The following is a 23,446-nucleotide window of genomic DNA, read 5'->3' on the forward strand; positions in this document are numbered from 1 at the left end:
AAGGTGATAATACAGATACATTTTAATTACAAATTTAGTAACGACGAATTAGCAATGTGTTGATTTATTACTATCCCACGCTCGCCTACCTTGCCACGAATTTCCACACCCTACGAGTGATCAGACGATGTTTTTTTTATAAATGTTCTGCTATTTAATAAATGGGACAACTATGAATGACGCCGATAACAGTGAGGCCATTAATGCCATTCCAAATAATTGTATTTATCTCGCTGCTTATTAGGAACTTTCTGTAATAGAAATTTGGTTCTTTGTACCAAAAATAAATCGTGTCCGGCCACTGACCAATGAAGAGTTGATATGATAGTTAAACGTTCCCTAGCTAGTGACTCGTTCAAGCAGCGACGTCAGAAGTTCATAACTAGTTATGAATTTCTGGCGACATAGATTCCGATAGGCCACGTTCGAAATATCATCAAACTAAAGTCTAGCACGATACCGAGGCTCTCTGGAATAAAATGTTCAAGATTGAATTAAATCTGTAAAGGATCAGTAGTCATAGTGCTTTAGATTCGATTTATCACGTTGTTGAGTAGTAAATGGAGTAGTATTTCAACCAACATTTTATAACGTCGTATATGGTATATTTTTCTATTCCTAGCAATAAAAGTATTTGGTGATTCAAGTGTTTGTACCGTGCATGAAGTACTATAACGCTATTAAAGCCTTGCATTCATGTCTCAATTTTAAGATATCAAACCTTTACCGTGACCCATTATTTGGAATAGATTATTTCCCTCTCTAGATCTTCCCTATGTGGTAATCGCAAGAGGCCTCCCCCACCCCCTCCCCTCCCCTCCCACTCTACCCACACACATAAATAGATAAAAGTATAGCTTGTGTTGCCCGGCGCAACACCGTAGACCGCAGACCGCCGAGCAATGCAGGTTAAGACAAGTGCAATCTCGTACCCGAGCCAATGTTACGGTTCCTCTTGGTCAGCACCGATGCTGACCAAGAGAAACGTGGGCTCTGGATACGAGATTGAGACAAATGCAAATGTATGTATTTTTAATGTATCTTGATAAAATAATGTTTCAATTTTCAAACTCATGATGTGTATTATGTTTCCCTATTCTTTCCTTCATTAGTTTTACTATTTTAAGTGTCAAATATATCGATTGTAGAAAGGGGTTTATTACATACCTCTTTTCCCTGGCTTTCCATTTCTGGTCTCAATTAAATGAAAGCCCTCATACTTTTTCCGTACTAATTGCCATTAGGAGGAAAAGCACTTATTTCTTAGGTCCCATCCGCCCGTATTTTTTTAAAAGGTTATATATATATATATATTTTTTTTTTTTTTTTATCCACACGTAGCGTTTTCGGACCGTTTTTTTTTTTTTTTTTCTTTTCTTTTTTTTTTTTTACGTCCACACGTACTCGTTTTCGAGAAGTTGCGTTGTCAAGGCCAATCCGCCAAGGAAAAAAATTCGTTTCAAAAATATCCGGATATGACTCTGGACGGGGCCTTAATGTGTTTGCTTATACTAAATTGTTGTCTTGCGCTGAGGGGATTTGGAAACATTACTAAAGATCATTTTCAAATATCCCTTGTTATTTTTATAGTGATCAAATGGTTCAATGGGATAAGAAATCCTGATATAGGTATTTGTCCAATATTTTTTCCTTCCCTATCTGGCGCAAGGTCCAATTACAATATAAGTGCCTAATCCAAATACACGATAATATTTCCTATCTCTTAACAGTTGAATTTCTAAAAATTCAATGAAACCGCCTTTTTTTTCCCTGCAGGGGCCCAAATCACAATGTAAGGGCTTTTACTCTGAATGCATGATAATAAAAGCTGTAATAATGGGTTTTTTTTTTCAAAGATGGTGTAGTTATGTATAACCGTCAGTAATGAAACCATTAAGAGAAAGCCAAGCTGTTGAAGAGTTACATTGTTCGTATCAGAGCAATGGAGAAAACCCATTTAGAATACTAAGTAACTTATTCCTATTACCGGCCCAAAATCAACTCGCGAGGGAAATTACATCTCATATTTAGTTTTTTCATTCCGTGAATGCTTTTAAGCATTACAATCTAAATCAAAAGAATGCATTCAATTATTAGCCCCTGAAATTTCTATTTCTTAGTATTTTTTTACCAAATTGAAATTTTTCGAATTAGACTTTACCTATTTTATTTTAGCGACCTTTAGAATGACAGCTGGGTTTTTAAAATTTACATATCAAATATGCCATTACGATCAATTTTGACGACGTAAGATTATTTTTTGACTCTTATTGGACACCTTAAGTATATGAAACGACACTCTAAAAAATAAATGAAAAATCTGCTTCGACGAGCCCAGATTCGGTCCGACTCGGGCGCCAACATCTTCTGAATGATTCTAATTATAGAACGAAATTCTAACACCTTGGGATTAACATTATCCACCTCATTTTGTGGACTCGATAACCATCTGAAATCGTTTTTTAAAGCGATTATGGCTTAGTTTTTCAACGAGAATAAGTGTAATATAGGTCTGCGGTCCATTCGAGCCAATTGGCTTGGTACTAAAATGTCTAGGGTATTAGAAAAATTGAAATTTGTCCAGGTACTCGTCCAGGCACTCTCTGAAATCACTAAAACAAAACTATAAAGAGATTTAATGGTGAGTAAGCCTTGTTTCTATTTTTTCTTTATAATAAAACTATACTTTTTCTTGAAACCTTATTTATACAAACCGACTAGAAATTCGTTCATTATATTTACAGTTCTTAACGTAATTCAGCTTTTACCAGATGCAATCGTTATTCTGATCAATAAACCATCTATATATATATTTACCTACCTAATCTGTGACCCAAAATGAATCCCTGATATTACTGAGCATCGACCCTTAGGAGATTCTTCCAAAACGAAGAATACCTAAGCTGTAAGAGTCTAAGCGATACATCTAGTGTTAATGATTGTAAAATCTAAGAGTGGTTTCAGTAATGACAGCAGTGTGGAAAAACTTGAAGAACCCGAATGGTTCACAGCCATCATCGTCAACATGTCGATTCTAAACTTTACTGAATCTCATTTATTAGGTCAGCTAAATGTGCATTGACTCCACTGCGAAAACTGAAATTAAATTTCTCTTGTTGATTTGGAAAATGTTTTCCGACGATTTTCCGAAATAATTACGTAGGAATTTAGAGATTTTCCGAAATAAAACGTCGTCGCGCCGGTGTTGTCGACTGATTCATCTTTAATTTGTTTTATTTTTAAATTAACTGAGCAGTGGTTAGACTTTATCTGGTACGATAATCACACCACCACCAAATTTCCGTCCTGATTTTGTAAGCTTAAAGCTGGTATCAATGCCACGCTCTAAAACGAAAATCCCTATCAGCTGCCATCTACCGTCTTAATCTTTTTGGGCAGTCAAATGACATATCAACTTTAAACCGGTCTCCATTTTCGATTGGACATTTTTTTCTCTCAACTATTGTTGGAACGACGGAAAACGGAAAACTAGTCCGCATGAGAGTAAAACAAACTAGATTGTCCTGCTTTTCATTGTCGGAAAACATGCCCGATGATGGTTGGAAACACCTGCCGAGTTCAAGAAATTAGACTAGACAAAGTCGGTTTTCATGGCAAACTGATCAATCTTAGGAAAGATAGAGGGAATCCAAGCCGAAGAAAAGAGAGTTGCGCGAAGGGCAGGCCCCTCTTCCCGTGGAAAAACTCGAAACTCAAAAGTGAAAAAAATCTGTATGAACTCGAAAAACATTTCCCTAACCTGTAACAACCATGAATGAATTGGTAGGTCAGAAAATTAGCCACCAATATTAACATTCTTCTTTTATAAATAATGGGCTATCTAAATTAAGCCAGAAAAGCTTAGTGAACTCGTCGCAAAGTCCATCTAATGAAGCTGACTAACAGGCCATTAGCTAAAAATCAACTCATCGTAAATACTGGACATTTGAATACGGCGTTGATTAAAAGCATTACCAGAAAATCAATAAAAGTTAATTCTAATTAGGCTGCAAAAGAAAGAAAATAGCTTAGTTAGGTTTGCTTAATAATGAAAATACAGTGAAATTTTTATTAAGTCGTACTTGGTGACAAATTCATATGGCACCTGAAGTAAAAATAGGCACATTTGGATAATAGGGTAGTCAACCGTTCTTCAATTCAATAATGTTTAAGTTAATTCCCAAAAGATCATGTATTGTTTTGGAAACTCGATGAAGCAAAACGCAAAACATTAATTCTAAGAATAGTATCGGATAGCACTATCGCTATCGACAGGCCTTCGTACAACCGGGCCTACGAGAAGGATATATGTATCTACCGAAGCAAAAAAAAAAAAAAAAAAAAAAAGTATCGCTGGAATAGGTGGTTCAGCAAGATTAATTACCACGAAGCCAGTTTATTACATCCTGTATCCCGCTAATCGATTCTAGCTTGGCATTTAGTTCTTTAATTGCTTCACTGGTCCTTTGTTCGTCAAGGACTATCATTTCCTCTGTCAAAGTTTGTCAAAGAATAAATATCATGGATTAGCTACGGCAGTGTTCAATAGCCAATCTCTAAGCAGTAATCAAAAAGAGCTCACGAGAAGGTTGTTTTTTTCTATTCTACCTTTTGTTATGACCCAACAATATTGTATGACTCCTTCTCAATTAACATTTGATTTTCCACAGTCGACCAAGCATGTAAGCAAGCTGAATGTGCTCCAGGAGGCGTTATAATTTTGATCACGGTTGTCCAAAACGATCCACAAGAGATCGATAAGCGCGTTTCTAGCGCTACACACCACCATGACGAATATCTTCGACGCTTTCTCAAAATCCTTCCTGTATTTGACGTTATTGTGCTTGGCTATCAGTGAGAATGTTGTCAGTTCAAAACAGAAAAGGGCTTCAAAGTTTGTATTTAAGGACGGGGATGTAATCATTGGTGGCTTGTCACCGGTCCATTTTTCGCCTCTTAACATGGAGGGCCAAGATCCTGATGAATTCACTTGTCAAGGTGAATTCAATACATGTGGTTTTGAAGCTGTAGAGACCATGCTTTTTACCATGGATATGTTAAATGAAGGTGCATTGAAAAACAAAGTCCTCCCAAATATAACTGTCGGGATGGACATAAAAGAGACGTGTACGAATGCAGACAATGCTGTCCGAGAATCCTTACAATTTTCTTTCATTCGAAACGCAAACATGCAAGGAAAATGTTCAGCGGATGAGTCCTCAAATAGTCGAGAAACTAAAACTGTGGCCGTCGTTGGAGCAGCTTATAGCGGTGTTTCCATGGCGGTAACTAACTTATGCGGGTTGTTCTATGTACCATTGGTGAGCTACGGGTCAACAAGCAGGCTTCTTAGTAATAAAGTTCAGTTTAGATACTTTTTTAGAACCGTTCCAAGTGACATGTTGCAAGCTCAAGTCATGGCGGATTTGGTTCGTGCGATGAACTGGAACTACGTGATTACTTTAGCCTCTGACACAGAATACGGTAGATCGGGCATTGAAGCCTTCAAGCAAGCGGCTCAAAGTTTTGATGATTATGATATTTGCATCCCTGTCGATGAAACGTTTACAAAACGGTCCTGACCAGAAAACGTTTAAAAGGATTTTCCGACGTATGAGAGAAACCCCGAAAGCAAAAGTTGTCATTCTTTTTGCAGAACTGCACGACGCAAAGATCTTGATGGACAAGATCCGTGAACAAGGTATTAATGAGAAATACATTTGGATAGGTTCAGACGCCTGGGCTGATTCGAAACAAGTATTGAAAGGAAACGAAGAAATCTTAAATGGAATGTTCGCAATCGTCCCCGAGGTCCGAAAAATTGGCGAATTTATGGAATACTTTGTCAATTTTAATGAAAAAAGACGTAAACGAAATCCATGGATGCACGAATATGAAGATGAGAAAGTTGCATACGACCCAGCATTTCATCGTCAAACGTTCGTTCATTACCCTAAGGCTCCGTATGTCATGGACGCAGTTCTGGCTGTTGCCTACGCTTTACATAATTTTCTAGGATGTGAGCCATACAAGGACTGCAGCTCAAAAAAGTACAAAATCTCGTCACCGCAGTTTCAAAAGACTTTTGTTCGATACCTGGAGAAAGTGCGCTTTCCTGGAATGTCTCGAGATACCATGTATTTTGACGAATCAGGGGATGCTATTGGTATATATGATATAAGGCATTTGAAACTTGTTGGAGAAAATTATGACTTTTTCAAGATTGGAAGATGGGGATCAGGAAACTGTGGACTTAACTCTTCGAAAAGCTGTCTAGAGTTAAAAAACAGAAAACAGATCAAAGACTAATGAATTCAACATGGGAAGGACTGGTCCCGTTTTCTCGATGCAGTGCAACATGTTCGGTTGGTTATCATAAAGTCTCGGCAGAACTTGCCCATGCAAAATGTTGCTGGACTTGCAGGAAGTGTACGGGAAGGACAGTATCTAATACCACGGACAGAGAATTCTGCTTTAAGTGTCCTAATGGATATTGGTCAAATTCTGACAACTCCAAATGTGAAGCAATAAAACCAAATATTCTTCACTGGCTTCATCCGGCCGGTCTGGTTTTATGCATAAGTATGGGATTAGGAAGTGTAGCGGTAATTTTCGCTTTCATCGTCTTCGTCATATATCGAGAAACCCCAGTAGTCAAAGCTTCAAGTCGAGAGCTATGTTACGTTCTGCTATTTGGGATTGGCTGGTGCTTTGTTATCCCTGTGTTTTATTTGCTGGAGCCAACGGATATGATATGTCGGATCATTCCATTTGCAACTGGTCTTTGTCCTTCACTGGTTGTGGGAACACTTTTGACAAAGACAAACAGGATATCAAGAATCTTCAACCGTAAACTAAGCAAAGCAGGAGCTCCGGCCTGCCTTTCCAAAAAATGGCAACTTCTTATGGTCGCCTGCATAACTCTTGTCGAAATGTTCATCTGTTCTCTGTGTACCTATTTCAGTGACATTGGGAGAAATGTTGTCACATTTGACAACAAAAATGAACTGATAATCGAATGCAGGTCGCTTCCTGACATTTGGGTTGCCATTTGGTGGGCATACATCGTCGGTCTCGTGGTAACCTGCACCTATCAAGTCTTTTTGACTCGTAAGCTGCCAGAAAACTACAACGAGTCAAAGTTCATCAGCTTTGCCATGTTGACCACCTGTATCGTGGTCATTATGTATATACCTACCTATAATGGGACTAGTGGTATTTACCGGACAGTGGTTACGTGTTCTGTGTTCGTTATCGGGGGATCGACGGCATATGGATGTATATTCGTGCCCAAGTTATACATCATCCTTTGGCGACCGGAAAAGAATGTACCAATGCAACCAAGAACTCAGTCCATTCGCTTGGGAACTATTAGTCCTTCATCGTCGTTCATTCGGCGACTGAGTATTGATCAGAATGCTGCTCAACATGAAATGGCACCGTCCTTTCATAAGCACCGTAGCAGTTTGCCCTTTGTTGATGCAGAGACGCAAAAAGAAATGGCAGAAATACGTAAACATGTCGCGAGCAGGTCAAAATCGATAAGTGTCGATATTCTAAACTTAGGTAGATCGAACAACGAGTTCTTCTCAGAGACTGTCGTGCCAAAAGAAAAGCGAGGAAGACCTGCCAGGAAATTAATCCCCTTGGTGAGCTATAGTTCTAACATTGACAAAATAGAAGAGGGCATTGAACAAAACATGAAGTCCGACAACGAGAATGTAGGCAGAGATGAGACGAACTACACTGACTCCTTGCCAATAGTACAAATCTGCAGGTACCAAGGAGATTATATTGAGCTTCCAACATCAGAATTGGAGGACTCAGACCAAATGCTCAAAAGTGAGAGCGAAATCAATGACAGCGAACCAAATTACAGTGATCAAGAATGGGATCATGCTATGCCAAAGAACATAGAAGTTCCAGACCTATCCGAGTCTTCTTGCTTCATTAAAAGGAGTTCTACCACTTGTACTTCTAAAACAGAATCAGAGGCATCCTCCGATGACATATCTAGAGAAGACGCATCTGCTCTTTATGCTGCCCAAGATAACACGTATGAAAATAGCTTCAGCCAAGATCACAGTAAGGTTAACAATACTTTGGAATGTATCTGCGCGAACGGGGATGATCTTGAAGATGCGACTTTCAACTTGTTTGAAACGCATAACAAACAAAGCACCCATGCCGATGAAAAAAATAGTAATAACAAAGTTCCCGACAAAAATATAGGGCAAAGAGAAAGAAATTTTTCGCAACACAAAGCCAAAAAGCCCAATAAAAACAATCCACCAGTTCCAAAGCAAGATTGTGATGTTAAGAAGTCTGAAAGAGCCGATTCCAATTGCAACCACGTTAGCAATAAACGGCCACCCTCAGATGGCCTTATCATCACAAAACGGATTGGAAATTTCGACTTCCACAGTCATAGCCTGTCGAAGAGTGTGTCATATCCAGCGAACGAGTTTCTGGGCACGTCGAAAAGTCGAAATCGCCGCAAAAACGGCATTAGTATGCACTCCCTGAATGCCCCAACAATGTGCAGCAATGGAGGCAGATTGCAGAAGGTTGAGGAACAGAAACAAAATGGCTACTGAAAAACTGAAAAGTTCAAGGAACATGTCCAAGTATATCGTAAGTACCTTTCGAAAGTGGAGCAATATCATGTCGCGAAAATTTCATGCCGTAATAAGATATTCAAGGGGCTTGTTGCAATACCAAAAGATAATGAAAAGATCCAGATAAGACTAAAATACAATAGCATTTGAAAATACAATACGGGTTTGGAGAGTATAGGGTTATTTAAAGCGACATTTAAAGCTTCCATACGCTCAATATACAATACTTTGGTGAATTACTAGTAAGAGTATTGTTATCATTTATAACTTGAATGGATTATAGCAATCCAAGGCAAGCCAAGTTTTGGTTCCGAAGAATGGATTGGTTTTAATTAACTAATTACACAGGTAGCCCAAGCTAAGTTTATGCGGTGTCATATTATAAGAAAATGTATGGCATTCTTAAAAACCTTAAGGCAAGCCAAGTAGTTCTGTTTCCGAATGAATGGATTGGTTTTAACTAGGTAGAATTTGAAGAGCTTTAGTAGAGCTCTATTTTGAAAGTATATCAAACGCACTAATGACACAGGTAGCTAAGTTTCTGTGGTGTCATATTATAACAAAAAGTATGGCATTATCAAAAGGCTTAACCTTAAAAAGAAATCATAACTGACCTTTGAAAACTCCTTTTTCGCTGTGTTGTTAGATTTTGGATTTATCTAACGATGCAGGCGAAAAAGGCACTACTTTTCAAAGGTCTGCGAAGGCTGAGGCACCTGTGACTAAACTCATCTTCTTCTTATTTACAGGAATGGTTAAGAAGCGAAACGGGAACAGGAAAAGTAAAAAAAAACCGACTGCCTTTCTCAAATTCTAATAAATATTAATGTACTAATACTTTAAAAAAATTAAAATCAAAAATTTAAACAATAAGATTTATCAAGAATAATAGCTATACAACATTTCTGATTTATCAGTATTTAGAAAATATTTTTATTGAGTAAAACCATAAAGTATTATTGAGGAATAAAGAAAATAAAAATATATTACGACTCCCAAAGTACTGTGCATCCTGATATTGATGGTTTTCACGGCGGCCATGTTGGAGGAACTTAACAAAAGAATTGCCAATGAATTCTGTTATATCCTCCAACATGGCCGCCGTGTCTTTTGTTATTTAATTCACTTTGGAATGGTTGAAAACTTGTGTACTAGATACATCAAGGGGAAAATTAACAAGTAAAGGACCTTGAATGGGTTTAGGAATACGATGAAATGTTTGTAATAGGAAATCCTTTCAAGAACCCCCGCGCCCTCCTAACACACACACACAACCACTACCACCCCTGTTTCTAATTTTCATTTTAAAATTTTTTCTGTATACCTTTGTTGGTATATTTACATTGATTTTATTACTTTCTTCAAGCTTTATTTTTTACCTTTCTTTTTTACCATTTCGTTTAAATTATTTTAATTTTGTCTTTCTTTTCTTTTCTTTCGTTATTTGTTTTCTCTTCATCTCTTTCGTTTCATTTCATTTCATATTTTTTTATGTTATTTCATTTTATGTTTCATATTATTATTATTTCTATTTTTTAATCTTATTTTTTATTGCTGACGAAATTCTACTTATGGGTTCCCTGTGGTGTACAATACAATTCTGTTACTGACCAGCTGATGTCAACCAATCGCAGTCGTCCATTCAAATCGGTTCGCATTTTGAATCCACAAGACAACAAACAACATGGCGATCGAATCCAAGTTCACCACAAACGAAATCCAGACGATCTGTGCAGAAAATCACCACCAAATAGGTATTCTAACTCAACCTATCTTCCCTTATATCACTGATTTACAATAAGCACTAGTTATTTTCGTTCGCAGAATCCAGATTCTACTCTTGGAGAACGAAAATTGATGCTGCAAAAGAATGCTTCGAAGTGGAAAAAATCCTTGAGAATCGAATCGTGGAGATACGAGAATCGTATGATCAGGAAGAAGAAGGTTGGTAGCATTTATACTTAACATCTTATCTTTTATCTTATTAAGAACGTCAAAAGCTTTAATTAGTTTTTCACTGTGGGGAAATGTACGAATTTTGACCCAAAAATTGAGTTAAGCTTAATTTTATGTTGTATGAAGTTTTTTTTATGAAGTTATCATTAATATCAAGCAGAAGTTCAAATCAAAGCTAAGTTTTTTGCCTATTTCTTATAGATGATAAGGTGGTTTCGTTTGTGTACTAAAAAGCTGTTTTTAAACCAAGGAATCGTACATTTATCAAAATTATATAAACTTAGAAATTAAAGTAATCCAAAAATTTGCGCCGACATTTGTAAGTAGTTCCACAAAAACATCTTATATTTTTTATTCTTTGTCTTCTTTTATAAAGCCAAGCAGAAAACTCTAGAAGAAGAATGGATTGCTTTAGTGTTAGCAAAAGACAAGAATTTACACCAGAGAATTGACGAGGTAAAGGATGACTGCATAAAAATAAAAAATATTCTGAGCGTTTACTGTCTATTCTACTTCTCTTCATGGATAGATACAGGTTTTAGAACAATTTTCGGTGAATTTGCATTGATTTGACCCCCTCCAACGACCATCATCCTTTGTGTTTAAACAATAGATTGTTTTGATGTGACGTCATAGTGAAATAGGGCAATTCATATCCTGTTCCAGAGTAGAATCACTGAAAACCATACCCTGTTTGGCGGCATGTACCCGTATGGCAAATATAGGGGAGTGCCCTCCCCCTCCCCCAGATAGATAAGATCGTTTCAAGAAATAGAAAAGATTGAAGGGGGATTGACCATCTATTAACTTTTCAATGTTCCATAATGTTTGCATTAATTACTTCTGATACATAATATATTCTTATTTATTATAGGAAAATACCCAACTAAAGAATGCACATTTGCAACAACTTTACTTGACACTAGAAGCCCTAGGTACCTTCAGTTTTCCTGATACGAAAGATGCAGTATTAAGAAGAAACTTAGCAAAAATGTTCCACCAAGTTGGAAAATACTGTACAAGAAATAACATAGTAACAGAAAAGTGTAACTTAAATCTACAGAACTTTGGGTTGCCCAAAGACCAACCCATGCCTCCCCCTGCTGCACCTCCACCACCACCCCCTCCCCCAATGATCCCATTTTGCACACCTAAAAATTTACACAAAACTCCAAAAAGTAGACAATCTCCTAAGACACAGGCAGCACCCAAAAAGATGGGAGATTGTTCCACTTTGAATGAACAAAGGACCCCTTTACAGGTACTTAATCAAGATCTTTTAAGGAGTATTAAGCACTGCCGCACAGTTGAACTCAAAAGTACACCACTAAAAAGGTCCCCTGGTGGAACGCCAGCAAAGCGACAGCGCCGTTTATCAGAAAATGACACCTCAGACTTAATAACAATAGCTTTAAGAAGGAAATTTAGAAATGCTAGTGTTCAAAGCCCTAATGAAAATAAGTCTCCAAATGTAAAATCACCCAGTTTAGAATTTCCTTAAAAAAAACCCAAGGATGATATAATAAGGTCATTTCTGAAAACTTGTACTTTTTATGATAATAAAAGAGAATTGGTTTAGTCATGCACATTTGGTCACTATTTTATTAATGATTACACAAAGCCTTCATAAATTAATACCTTAAAACAAATCAAACTTGAGATTGCTCTTTCTCAGACTCCAGTTCTTTTTCCATGTTCTCAATAATACTGTCTGTTACTTGGAGTTGTTCTTCCCTGTTCAGTTAAAAAACATATTTAGCTCTTTAAACAACAATATTGTACAGCTCTTTATGTTACAAATTCCAGATGGGTGATGAAAATTTTCAACATATTTGAATACAAACTTTTTAAGCTTTATGAAAAAGTCTTAAAAAAAGTTTAAAAAATTGATACCAAGTCAAATTACATATTTCCACTGCATACCACAAGGTTCATTACTAGGACCTATCATCCCTTCAAAAGTACTTGCCATTTTCTTCTTTTTTGTTCTTTTTCTTCCTTCACCTTTATTTTATATTCTTCAGGGATCAAGAAAGTATTCCCAGCTTGGGCTAATAATCCAATTGGTAGACTAATAAAATTCAAAAAAATTATAATTAATTAATCAATATATTAGGAACCTCAAATTCATTTTTTTGGACTCGGCATCGCATGTGGTCTCACCCTTGATTGAAGGATTTTTTTCTCCAGTTTTTTTCCTTCCAATAAATTCTGACTTAGATAGGATACTGAGATACATTGATACCAGCAATGCAACAGTATATTGGAAATAAAAAGTACATTACCTGACACCAGAACAGATTAACGAGGATACTACCATGCTTCTCCACCCTCCAAATAGTTTATATAAGGCTCCTGTGGAAGCTGGACCAAAATGTAAAAATATTAGCAGTATTTTTACAAGGTGGGACATCCTAAATCCAATGGCATACATTGGAAAATGAGTATTTGTTTGAGCACAGTAAGTGGTGGTTGCTGAAAGAAATTCATTTAAGACTATAGATTCTTATCTTTCCATCTCTTTGCAAAAATTGACTAATAATAATTTATAAGTAATAATTAATAATAATAAATTAATATTCCTATTGAACATGTTCCTAGTGCTGTAATCCTGTATGCAAGGGAATAGCAAACAGCCAGAAATTTACTAAGTAAAATATATAATTATATCTTACACTAAGATAGTTTGGTAATCTACTTTATGCTATACCTCCAGCAGCCACATAATTCAAAGCATCATTCTTGTCACGATATGTTGTGGATAGAGTTAATAAAAAGCTGATGAAATAATGAATAATAACATTTGTTTAAAGATAAACACATCATGTAAAATAAAATCCCTTAAATTTCAAAAACACTTGCCATTGAATTGACGCTACCCTGCCTGCAGAAGACTTTTTCTATCCTCTGTTTTAGCTTTAGCCTGCTGTGATGCCCTACAGAGTAAAAGAAAAATAGCCTCTGCTTGCAGGGTAGATTGAAAAAAACATCTGCTAAATTCTTTTATGAAATAATTGTTATAAATCTTGCATTTTGATTGCTTTATGACAGCACACAGCACACTTGCTCACTTTCAGTAACTGTTGTCCTGCCTATCCAAAATAACGGTTATTGTGATTTGTATTTTATAAAAGAAAAAAACATTGCTAGCTTTTTAGTGTGGAGTTTAGGTTATAAAACATTTGGGGATTGACAAATAAATCAAGAAGTGTTGAGAAGCAGTCTGCTTCGTGATGCCTCTGTAATTACACCTGCAAAGGTTAAGACCTTCGCATGGCTTAGATGACCACGTCAATGGCAGTTCTATCCCTAATTATCCAAAGACATTAAAAGAGGACAACAAGTTTATCAGTTGAATTACTGTCAAGTGTTATCCTCTATAAACAAAGTTAATTTATTTTATTTTTTATCTATCCACTGATGGTTTAAGATAGGACTGAGATAATACCTGTATAAACCTGCAAATAATCCCATCCTCCAGCCCCATCTTGACCCATATTTGACAAATCCAAGTGTCTTGGCTGATTGGAATTCTCTCTGTGCATGCATTTGAGAGTGGTAAACAGTGAGTTGATTTTGTTTGACATAATGATCGGCACCAATCCTGATTCCAAACTGACCACCAAGTAGGAAGCCAAACACTGAACCAATACCAATAATGGTTGGAATGCTCTGTAGTTCTTCAGATATAGTACCGTCTTCACTGCAAAAGGTGTAAATGAAAGAGAATGCGATCAGAATTCAGCCATTAGAAGTAAATAAGCAGGTTTTTAGATTTGTTCACCTCTCACCAATACAGAACAAAAATGATGACTGGTCAATGGCTGGACATGACACATCAGACTGAACATGTGACCAGTCAATGCAACAGGTCAAGATGACTGGGAAGCACGGGTGGCGTGCGCTGCTAATGCCCCGCCTCTCACCAATGCGGCCCGAGTTCGAGTCCTGCCGATCTCAATGTCGTATGTGAGCAGAGTTGTTTGTTGGTTCTCTCCTGTGCTTCGTGGGGTTTTTTCCGGGTTCTCTGGTTTTCCTCCCTCCTCAAAAATCAACTTCTAAATTCTAATTCGATCTTTGGGCTTTCACCTAGTTTGGAGCCTAGCTCTGTTGTGATTGTCCCACGCTGTGATGTGACAGCGAAAAGCTTTGTAGATTTTAGATTTTAGATTTTAGACTGTCCTTTGGCCAGACCAGCACAATATAGAGACGTTTGTCCATTGAACAACCATTATTTTGATATATTACTAGATATGATATAAAATAAGTTTTAAGCTTACAGAAATTTAGCGATGGTAACTTCCCAATGTCAAGTAGATTTCGCACTAGTTACTCCCTCATAGACTACTACTACTACGTGCTCAATATCTATGCATGTATAAATGTTCAATACTATTAAATAATATGATCACTTATACCTTGTTTCAAACAGTGCCTTGACTCTATCCCATCCTGTCTGGTCCTTCACGTCTTGCTGCACAGAACCTTCGATCGCCATCACGCAACTAAATCTCAGCAGAAAATCTTCTGAAAATTAGACGTTTTGTCGCTTGGTACCCTGTATTATATTTTGCATTGCTATAATATGAGATTTTATGCCGATAATATTTTTTTTCTAAAAACCCGCTTCTCCGTCCGCCATCTTGGATAAAACTCTCTCTAGTCTTACGACCGAGTGAATTTACCCAGAAATCCTTGGACACTGTAAGAAGTTGGGCTACCTGTGGCAATTTTTCATGGATCAAAGCTAGAAGCGGAAAAAGACTACGGAGGAACCGAAAAAGGGTTGAAAATTGAAAATCAATCTCTTGGTCCAATGACTAATGTTTGAATAGTTTGTTAATATAGACAAAATGCTGAAGGAGTGCGGAGTAGCGAGTTTTACAAAGATCACAACACTCAAAAGGACACCAAAGTAAGCTTATTTTGGAAATTACATCGACAGAAGGCTTCCCTCTGAAGCGTGTGAAGTAGTGCGGAGTGCTCGGTTAAGTCTAAAAATGCGTTGCGTGTCGTCTCCGTATTTTCCTTCGTCAGCCGGAAAAATGGAAAATAATTGCGCAATAGTACCCAGGAGTCTTCACGGCAATACCGAAGAGTCCTTTACGGATAAATGATACAGACATCCCGTGTAAAGTCTGATTTATGTTCAAGTGACGGTTGCCAATCAATGTCTAATTTATCAAAGTAATTGATGGGGGGTGGGGCTGCGAATCACGTGTCGGAATTAATGTTTACTCATATTCTTTTCTCGTTAGTTACTGAAATTCAAGGCTCAGAGCAGGATTAGGAATTAATCGAATGTATAAACTGACCAAGAAAGTTCAAGATGACGTAAAAAGATTTTTTATTTGTCTACACAAGCTTCGCAAAGCAGTGTTCTATAAAGGAAGAGTTTAAGATTAATAACTCAGCAACTTAAAGTTAGAAAATATAGGCTAAAATTCTTACCATGAGTGAACAAATCCTATGTTTAATTAATAAAGTTGACGACCTTCAATTCCCCGTGGTAGATCGCCTTCACCTCGATCGTTTTAAGTCATTTTTACTTTCCAGATTTTTACTTAAGATTTTTTTTTTTTAGATACTTTTTTTTTTTTTTTTTTTTAGATACTTTTATCCAAAGGATTTTCCTCTGCTAGCTAGATTTCAATTTGTCGGATTTGGGTAGACAGGAATAGGTTACTCAAAAATAGAAAAGTTTCACTATTCTATATCTTATTATTTTAAAAATCAAAAAAGGCAAACGGAAAAAAGGAGCAAAAGCGTGAGTAGGTATAATAATTAGGTCACCCATCCAAGTGCTAACCCTCCTCAGACGAGCTTAACTCAGTATCTTGAATTCGAACAACAACGCATTTATCCACTGGACCACGGTTCCAGGTGAATCAGCATAACAATGGCCATGAAAACAATGCACCGAATAGACTAGACTTTTTAACATTATATTTTCAACCGATTCCGTGCGTGGCAGAGATGCAAGGGATTAGCCGATATGGTCTGGGGGCCGGCTGGTCTCTCCCCTGATGCTTCGGCTAGAACATTTTCTTGCGTAATTCGTACACCCAAGGGCAGAAGGATTTAATCGCCGTCAGGTCCGAAGTCCATACGCCGCCTCAGCTCTGCGGATGTCTCGGGGGTATGGCACAGTGGAATCGTTTTTTTTGATTTTTGTTTTTTTCTTTTGGTGGGTTCGAATCCCATATTATCCACATAAAATTTTTCTTTTTCTTAATTCATTTTTAATTAGATCTAAATCTTCGACAATAAGGCAATCTTTTAAATGAAAAAGTATTTATTCCTATTCGGTTGCTTATAAGCCTGTATAAGTTCAATCAGACGTTATCAGTCATATAAGCAATATCGATCCGCGAAAAGTAGAGCATTCTTTCCTATCTTTCCTGGCAAAGCTTTCTGTCAAGAACATTTACTGCACTTTATGGATCATCTTAAGTCCGCAAAGGACTAGTTGGTGGTGCCGCAAAACTTCTGGGTACTATTGCACATGCAATTTCTGCATTTTCTGACAAGGAAAATAAACAGCCACCCCAATTAATAATATAATATCAAAGGATGGTAAGATGAGAAAATTAATTGGTGATTTTGACAGAGAGCATTTGGATATTTGGTCTTGCTGCGTCGTGGCTTTAGGTCAAAATCACAACTGAGTAGTGTGACATGCACAACACAAAACTGTTTATTTCATAGGCTAAAAAAGGGCAGAACCTGCAAATAATAATATTATGTAGAGGACACCTTAAGGGAGAAGATCGTCTTGGACAAGTTAAACGAACTTATATTTTTCTGTAAACATTGCATTATCTTTTGACTAACATTGCAACAAGGCATCTGTGCATGATACAGGCAACCCAGTGAACGCCTATAGAGCGTCTTGTTTTTCTAAAAATCCGCTCCTCCGTCCGCCATCTTGGATAAAACTCTCTCCGCGGCAGTCTTACGAACAAGTGAATTTACCCAGAACTTTTTTTTTTTTTTTTTTTAACAGCTTTATTGGGAAACTAATATTACAATGTGTTGAATAGAAAATAATTAATAGTTACCCAGAACAGGACACGAGACCCATGCGAGGTGACCACCTCATGAAATGTTGAAATAATTAAACGTAAAAATATATGCAAAAAATATAACATTGTGCGTAAAAATAAAAATAAGAATGGAAAAATAACCTCTATGACATTCTCGAGAAGCAGACCAGGTACAAGACCTGTCAATATCAAAAACAACTTCCCTGTCTTGGACTCTGTAAGAAGCTAACTATGACTTGGGCTACCTGTGACAATTTTCCCTTGGACTAAAGAGGAACCGAGAAGGAATTGAAAATGATAAAAGATCCCGGATTTGGGCTCTATTTATACAGTGCGTGCAGTTTTGCACAAAAAATACTCCGGTAATGACGTCATGGAAGAATATTACAGGAAAAGACTGAACCGGTCTGTTTGTCCAAATGTCCAAAACAGAGAAATTTAATTTGTCGCACACATTTTATCTTCTTTTTTATATTACTGACTATTTTTTAATGCGCTTTCAAGCTATGATCATGGCGGTTTGAATGTTTTCAAGATTTTGAAATTCATGTTTTTATTTGTGTTGATAAATGGGCTTCGAGAGGATACCAGGACCTCATAACATCTGACTTTAAGTTTGTTAGGTCTCACCCTTGATTTGAGGCGGGTATTCTCCTGGTTCTCTGGTTTTCCTCCCGCCGCAAAACCTAACAAGATAAACTCGATCTGTGTGCTAGCCGTGTACTCCATTCATCAACCCAAACTTTGTTCTAGGGTACGATCGATAAACTTAAGGTTGAAACCAATCAACCTTTTGAGGCAAGGTTTAGGGATTTTATAACTTCTCTTTCTATCTCCATTCCCAGCACTATGTTAAGCGACTTGAAGGCGTGTGAAATATCGTGAAACTTTCTCATGTAAATTCTGCTAACAATAGTATGGCTAATAATACCAAGTGACCTTTACTTTTACATTCACGCAAATTAACAAAAGCCCACGTAAAGTTCTTAGGTATCATTCTATGAGCTTCGATTTGATTCATTGCACTTGACTTCTAAATCAGAGAAGAGCGAAGTCAAACATCCTTCCCGTTTGCGTCAACGATTTCATTCAAAAACCTTTGAGTGTGCCATGCTGCACGCACCACGAGTCTGGATTTCTGCGAGTATTTCTAACAGTCTTAGCAGATGGTTAAATCCATTCAATAACTGGGCTTGAAATTGTCATAATGTTTTTCCTACTCCCTTTTGAGGTTTAACTACATCATGAAAGTGTGCGACGTCGCACGCAATACTGTTTTGGACTGCGCAGCCCGCTTGCTCTTCCTTACGACTGGTCTACAGTTAAAATTTGAAGGTTGCATTTCTGTATACCGGAAGTTATATAAGGCAAGACTCATAGCTAATAGCAGTTTCAGTGAAAATAAAAAGTAAAAATTGCACAAATGGAATGTTTGGTCTGGGCCCGCAGTATCAATTGTGATCGAATTGAAATCGAATTTTCGGCTAATCTTTTGTCAGTGCGCTATGCCGGAATTTCGTGCGTGGTATAGCCTATCTGCAGCCGAACGTACGTAACTGTGGGTTAAGGCAAGACTACATGAGAGAAAAGTACGGTTGCACACAGGCTAGCGTGACAAAGTATCTCTATCAGTATTCGAGAAAAATCACCGATCTGAGGGCAAGCCCTATTTCCGCTTCTCGTTTCTAAAATGACCACTTTTCACGAAGGCATGCAAATCTTTTCACACACTGCGTGAGCGATCATGATTTTCTGTATAAATTCTATCTGTTTTAAGTGAAATTAGGTAATTGATGAAATTGATCCATTGGAATCTTAGAAAATTTTTTGACTAGTCACAATTTTTCACTAGCCACGCAGCAGGAGTAAGAACTTATGAGAGTCATGTTTTGCATGATTCACTGATTAGACTGTTGCAATGGCGAGCATTTCTCATAGCAGTATTCATATATTTGTCGATATTGAAAAAGAACCCGAAACAAGTGTATGGTGCACAAACATAAAGAAAAACCAATATTTTTATCCGGCAAATTCGGTTCTAAATCACACTGCCTTCCATCGCCCTGAAGTAGGTAATCTTTCCTATTAAATATTCTACTGACAAGCACGTGCAAAAAGGCGTAAGAAAAGCTACCACGTACGTGAGTCTCTCACATGTAGACGCAGCAGTAGGGAGTGACTTTGCTCAGCATCTTTGCCCTTCACAATGGGAGCCAAGAATTCTTCCAAAAGGCCCGGATCGCGTGTGAAGGGATGTTGTAATAATCAAAAGCCAGAAAAAAGGTTATTTTTTATTAACATGTTTACTTTTTGTCGACGTCGACATTCAATCTTGTAATCCTCAAAATTTAATACTAAAATTAATGAATTACCTGAGCAAATAGTTATATACTAGAGTGAATCGTGAAAAACTTTGTACTTTAGCACAAATTTGCACAAATTACTGTAAGTTCATTAGACCTACAAAACTTTGCGCTAATTTGTACAATTTTGTTAGTTAACTTTTTCAATGATATATATATAGCCTGCAAAGCAGGCGTTCTTGTGGGTTTGGGGAAAAACCGAGGTTTTGGGGGAGCTAGGATATACATGGTACAGTGTATGCATTCTACTGTCTCACTGATGGGTGAGATATAAAGTACTGGGGGAAAATTGGCGCCTTTATGTGACATCCGTTCTCGGAACTTTCTGTCTCGTTTTGAAAAGCGTTTAATATTAAAATCATATTTCAAATTTATAGCCAGATTTTTTTTAGATGTCAAGCATACAGAAATTGCGACTTTTTTCTTAAAGTGGCTTTTAATTGTATGACAGCGGACACAGAATTCTAAAATTGACCTATAAAGAAGGATCGTGATGTCATCCATCCAGTTCAGCCAATCAAATATCATTATCCTCTAGTACTTAAACCAGATTTATCGACAGACCTAAAAACACCAAAGGCGGTAAAAAGTCTTTCCAATGGCAGATTTGCCAATATTCTTCCTTGGCTATGAGCATATTAAGGGTTTTTTAAAACCCTAAATCACTTCCTAAAGCACTTAGGATCTTTCCATAATATTTTGTTTTGTCTAAGAAAAACAATTGTTTTATGTTTAATAACTTTCATAAATTTTGAAATAAAATTTCAAATGTAACACTGCACGTACTGATTTTGTTTGTGTTGAATTTTATAGAATTTAATGTTTTGCCAAAATTTGTTATTGAATAGGTAGCAGTTTTAGTATGAAATTCAAGATCTAAAGCAAGTCATAAGACTGCTTCGCTTGACCTTTGTGTCAACTTAGATTTGTCAATCACTTTCGTAATAAGAAGCCACGAGGATATGAAATGAAATATATTTATACATGATGATCTAATGAGAGCAATTAGCATACTCGTGAGTTTTCCCCTTACAGCTAATGACATTTCTGATCTGTTCTGTGATTGGCTGGTTGGGGGGATTACCGAATAGCAAAAAACATATCAAAGCGATCTATTGATAAAAGTGTATCAGTCGCTCTAGCTCTCACTGGGTTGCTGATGTTGATTTGATCCATGGTCATGTAAGGGAGTTCTGCCATTCAGTAAAAATTTCAACGGCAAGCAAACGAGAATCTGCAAAGTCTTTGAGTAGCAAGTGAAACTATTTTCTTGGAGGTCGCTTGCCAAGGATTTCGTCGCTCCCTCGGCCAGCGTTGGGTAAATAATCTTAAACGATTGTGGATCCTTCAAGTTGGTTTGAAGTTTGCTTCAAAGAAGAAGAAGGTGAAAGTGAAAGCTCTCAGTGACGTATCGTGATATCGTAGCTTTATAGCTCTGCAAGAGTTAAAAACCACCGGCAGTATCTCTGGGGAGAAATATAGGACATTCTTTTGAAGATTTTTAATGTACCATGGGAAGAATTAGAGAAAACACAGATGCTGTGCTCAAAGACGGCTACCTCCTGAAGCAAGGAGATGTCATCAAAGTCCAATGGCACTTGCGATATTTTGTGTTGACAAAAGAGTGCCTATGCTACTATAAGAGTGAAGAAGACTCGGATGAAGATGTTCCTAAGGGAGTGATCTTCTTCAACGACATGTCGCTCTTCGTGGAAGACATCTCTTCCGAGAAACAATCCAAGAAAAAATTTTGCTTGCGCATCGTCAAAAGGTCCACAAACAGCTCCAACAGAACTCTAGTCATTTCAACGTTTTCCGAGGAAGAAAGAAATGACTGGCTAGCCCACATTTTGTTGGCAAAAGCAATGTCTCTTGTCTGTGACCAATCGTGGATTGGAGGGAATGACCCGGAGAAGATAGAACAGAAATCCCCTACTGCGAGCATCAGTAGCTACAGCGACAAGTTTGCAAGTGCCAAGGAAGTCCTTCACAGATGCAAGAGAAGACTCTCTGGCTCGAATCGAGGTGGCTGTAATTTGGAAGAACTCAATCGAAGGTCTAAAAACCTCAACCCAACCTGGAGGCACACGTTGATTGACCTTTCGATCGTGACATGAAAGAATTGATGGAGGATGCTTTCTTGCTCGGTTTCTTGAGTGTCACTCTGGCATTAGAGCAACTAGCACCTAGCGTGTAAAACAATAATGGGTATTACCCTATAACTAGGTTAATAACATGGAAATTCCCTTGCTATAACAATTAGCTAAAGACAGTGAAAGAACTGTGCAGCCCTATAGTCACTCAATGCACGTGCCCTATTGATTCCACTTGGAAAGCTGTGACCACGAAATATTGACCTGAAATCACAAACTGTAGATATATGAATGATTATATTATGGTGAGAAAGAGGAATTTATTTAAATTATAGAACTGTATGTAAATATTCTTTGCAGAACACTTGATTAGTGTATGTTATTGCGAGATTCAAGAGATGTTTTGGTTTGAAACGCAACCCTAAAGAGGCAGGTTTGCCGTCAATTGATGAAGAAGAAGTGCTACAATGTTCTCACAGAATCTTCGGTTATAAACTTTTGTATTTAATGTTTAACCCACCAAATAGCTAATTTATTTAACAAGAAATTTCCCCAAAGAAATATTCTCAAAGAGAAGCAAGGTCTAGGAATGACATAAAAAGAGTTTATATCTAGCTCGGGGAATTTCCCAGCATACTTCGTGTCAACCACTGGGGCTTTGCCAAGAAAACGTGAACAGAATACTAATGTAAGTTGGTAAAAATTCTCATTATAGTTCCAATCGGATAAGAACATCCATGTTAAGAAGATTCATATTGTTGTATACGCCATTAAGATTAAATACACTTGAGTTTGGTTTTATAAAGAGCGGAAATCGCCAAAAAATCACCAAGATAATCTCGGGGATCGATATTTTCTTATTTTTAGTCAGTTAGTCTTAAAGTAGTTATTGTTAGGATATTTTGAAGTGTAAATATGTTAAGTTGGACCAAAAATAAATATTGAAAATGGAACAAAAAGTTTATGTGGTCTTTTAAGTTAAAGATATAATGAATACAGTATGGTACAAATTTGGACTTTGTACATAATTTGAGACAGGAAACCTCGACAAAGCAGGGTATCAAAAGACATTTTCCGAATATATAATCAAAGATTGAGTTTCAGAGAAAGAATACTGGGGATTTAATATCGAGGAAATGTACAAAAACAAATGAAAGTAAAAAAATAAGAACATCTGTTGTTTTGAAGAAAGTAACTCGACACCAAAAGTACATACATTTAGCTTGTTTTCGCCACTGCAGAACAAAAGCCAATTCTTGACCCCTCACCTCTAGGCTCTCTTCACCGTTTGGCATCATGCCATCTTTGTCTTTTGCATTGTGCTTATCTTGTAGTGAGACAGCTTCGATTGTTGTGACGACAAATGAATT

At 37.1% G+C, this 23,446-nt stretch overlaps 3 protein-coding genes and 1 pseudogene across 4 annotated transcripts; 3 read left to right on the plus strand and 1 right to left on the minus strand.

Moving 5' to 3' along the window:
- The first annotated feature begins 2,303 nt into the window (after positions 1–2,303).
- LOC116297879 (uncharacterized) lies at positions 2,304–12,160 on the plus strand. The gene is made up of 5 exons (XM_031706193.2): positions 2,304–2,641; positions 10,233–10,372; positions 10,443–10,562; positions 10,951–11,030; positions 11,449–12,160. The coding sequence occupies exons 2-5, from the start codon at positions 10,303–10,305 to the stop codon at positions 12,073–12,075; spliced, it is 897 nt and encodes a 298-aa protein (XP_031562053.1). The 5' UTR covers positions 2,304–2,641; positions 10,233–10,302; the 3' UTR covers positions 12,076–12,160.
- Positions 4,565–9,505, plus strand: LOC116297877 (metabotropic glutamate receptor 2-like; annotated as a pseudogene). Its single transcript, XR_016120792.1, has 2 exons — positions 4,565–8,634; positions 9,368–9,505. The product of XR_016120792.1 is annotated as a metabotropic glutamate receptor 2-like (transcript).
- LOC116297880 (complex I assembly factor TIMMDC1, mitochondrial) lies at positions 12,159–15,236 on the minus strand. The gene is made up of 6 exons (XM_031706194.2): positions 14,993–15,236; positions 14,023–14,277; positions 13,285–13,352; positions 12,860–12,938; positions 12,544–12,645; positions 12,159–12,308 (listed from the first exon to the last, which is right to left on the minus strand). Exons 1-6 carry the CDS (start codon positions 15,070–15,072, stop codon positions 12,224–12,226), a joined length of 669 nt encoding a protein of 222 aa, XP_031562054.1. The 5' UTR covers positions 15,073–15,236; the 3' UTR covers positions 12,159–12,223.
- Positions 15,237–21,096: 5,860 nt separating this feature from the next.
- LOC116297876 (pleckstrin-2-like) lies at positions 21,097–23,035 on the plus strand. Its single transcript, XM_031706189.2, has one exon. The coding sequence runs from the start codon at positions 21,495–21,497 to the stop codon at positions 22,098–22,100; it is 606 nt and encodes a 201-aa protein (XP_031562049.1). The 5' UTR covers positions 21,097–21,494; the 3' UTR covers positions 22,101–23,035.
- The last annotated feature ends 411 nt before the right edge of the window (positions 23,036–23,446 follow it).

The sequence above is a fragment of the Actinia tenebrosa genome, unplaced genomic scaffold (assembly GCF_029948245.1).
Source record: "Actinia tenebrosa isolate PJP-AT-01 unplaced genomic scaffold, QUT_ActTen_1.0 PGA_scaffold3__52_contigs__length_22856419, whole genome shotgun sequence".
NCBI lineage: Eukaryota > Metazoa > Cnidaria > Anthozoa > Actiniaria > Actiniidae > Actinia > Actinia tenebrosa.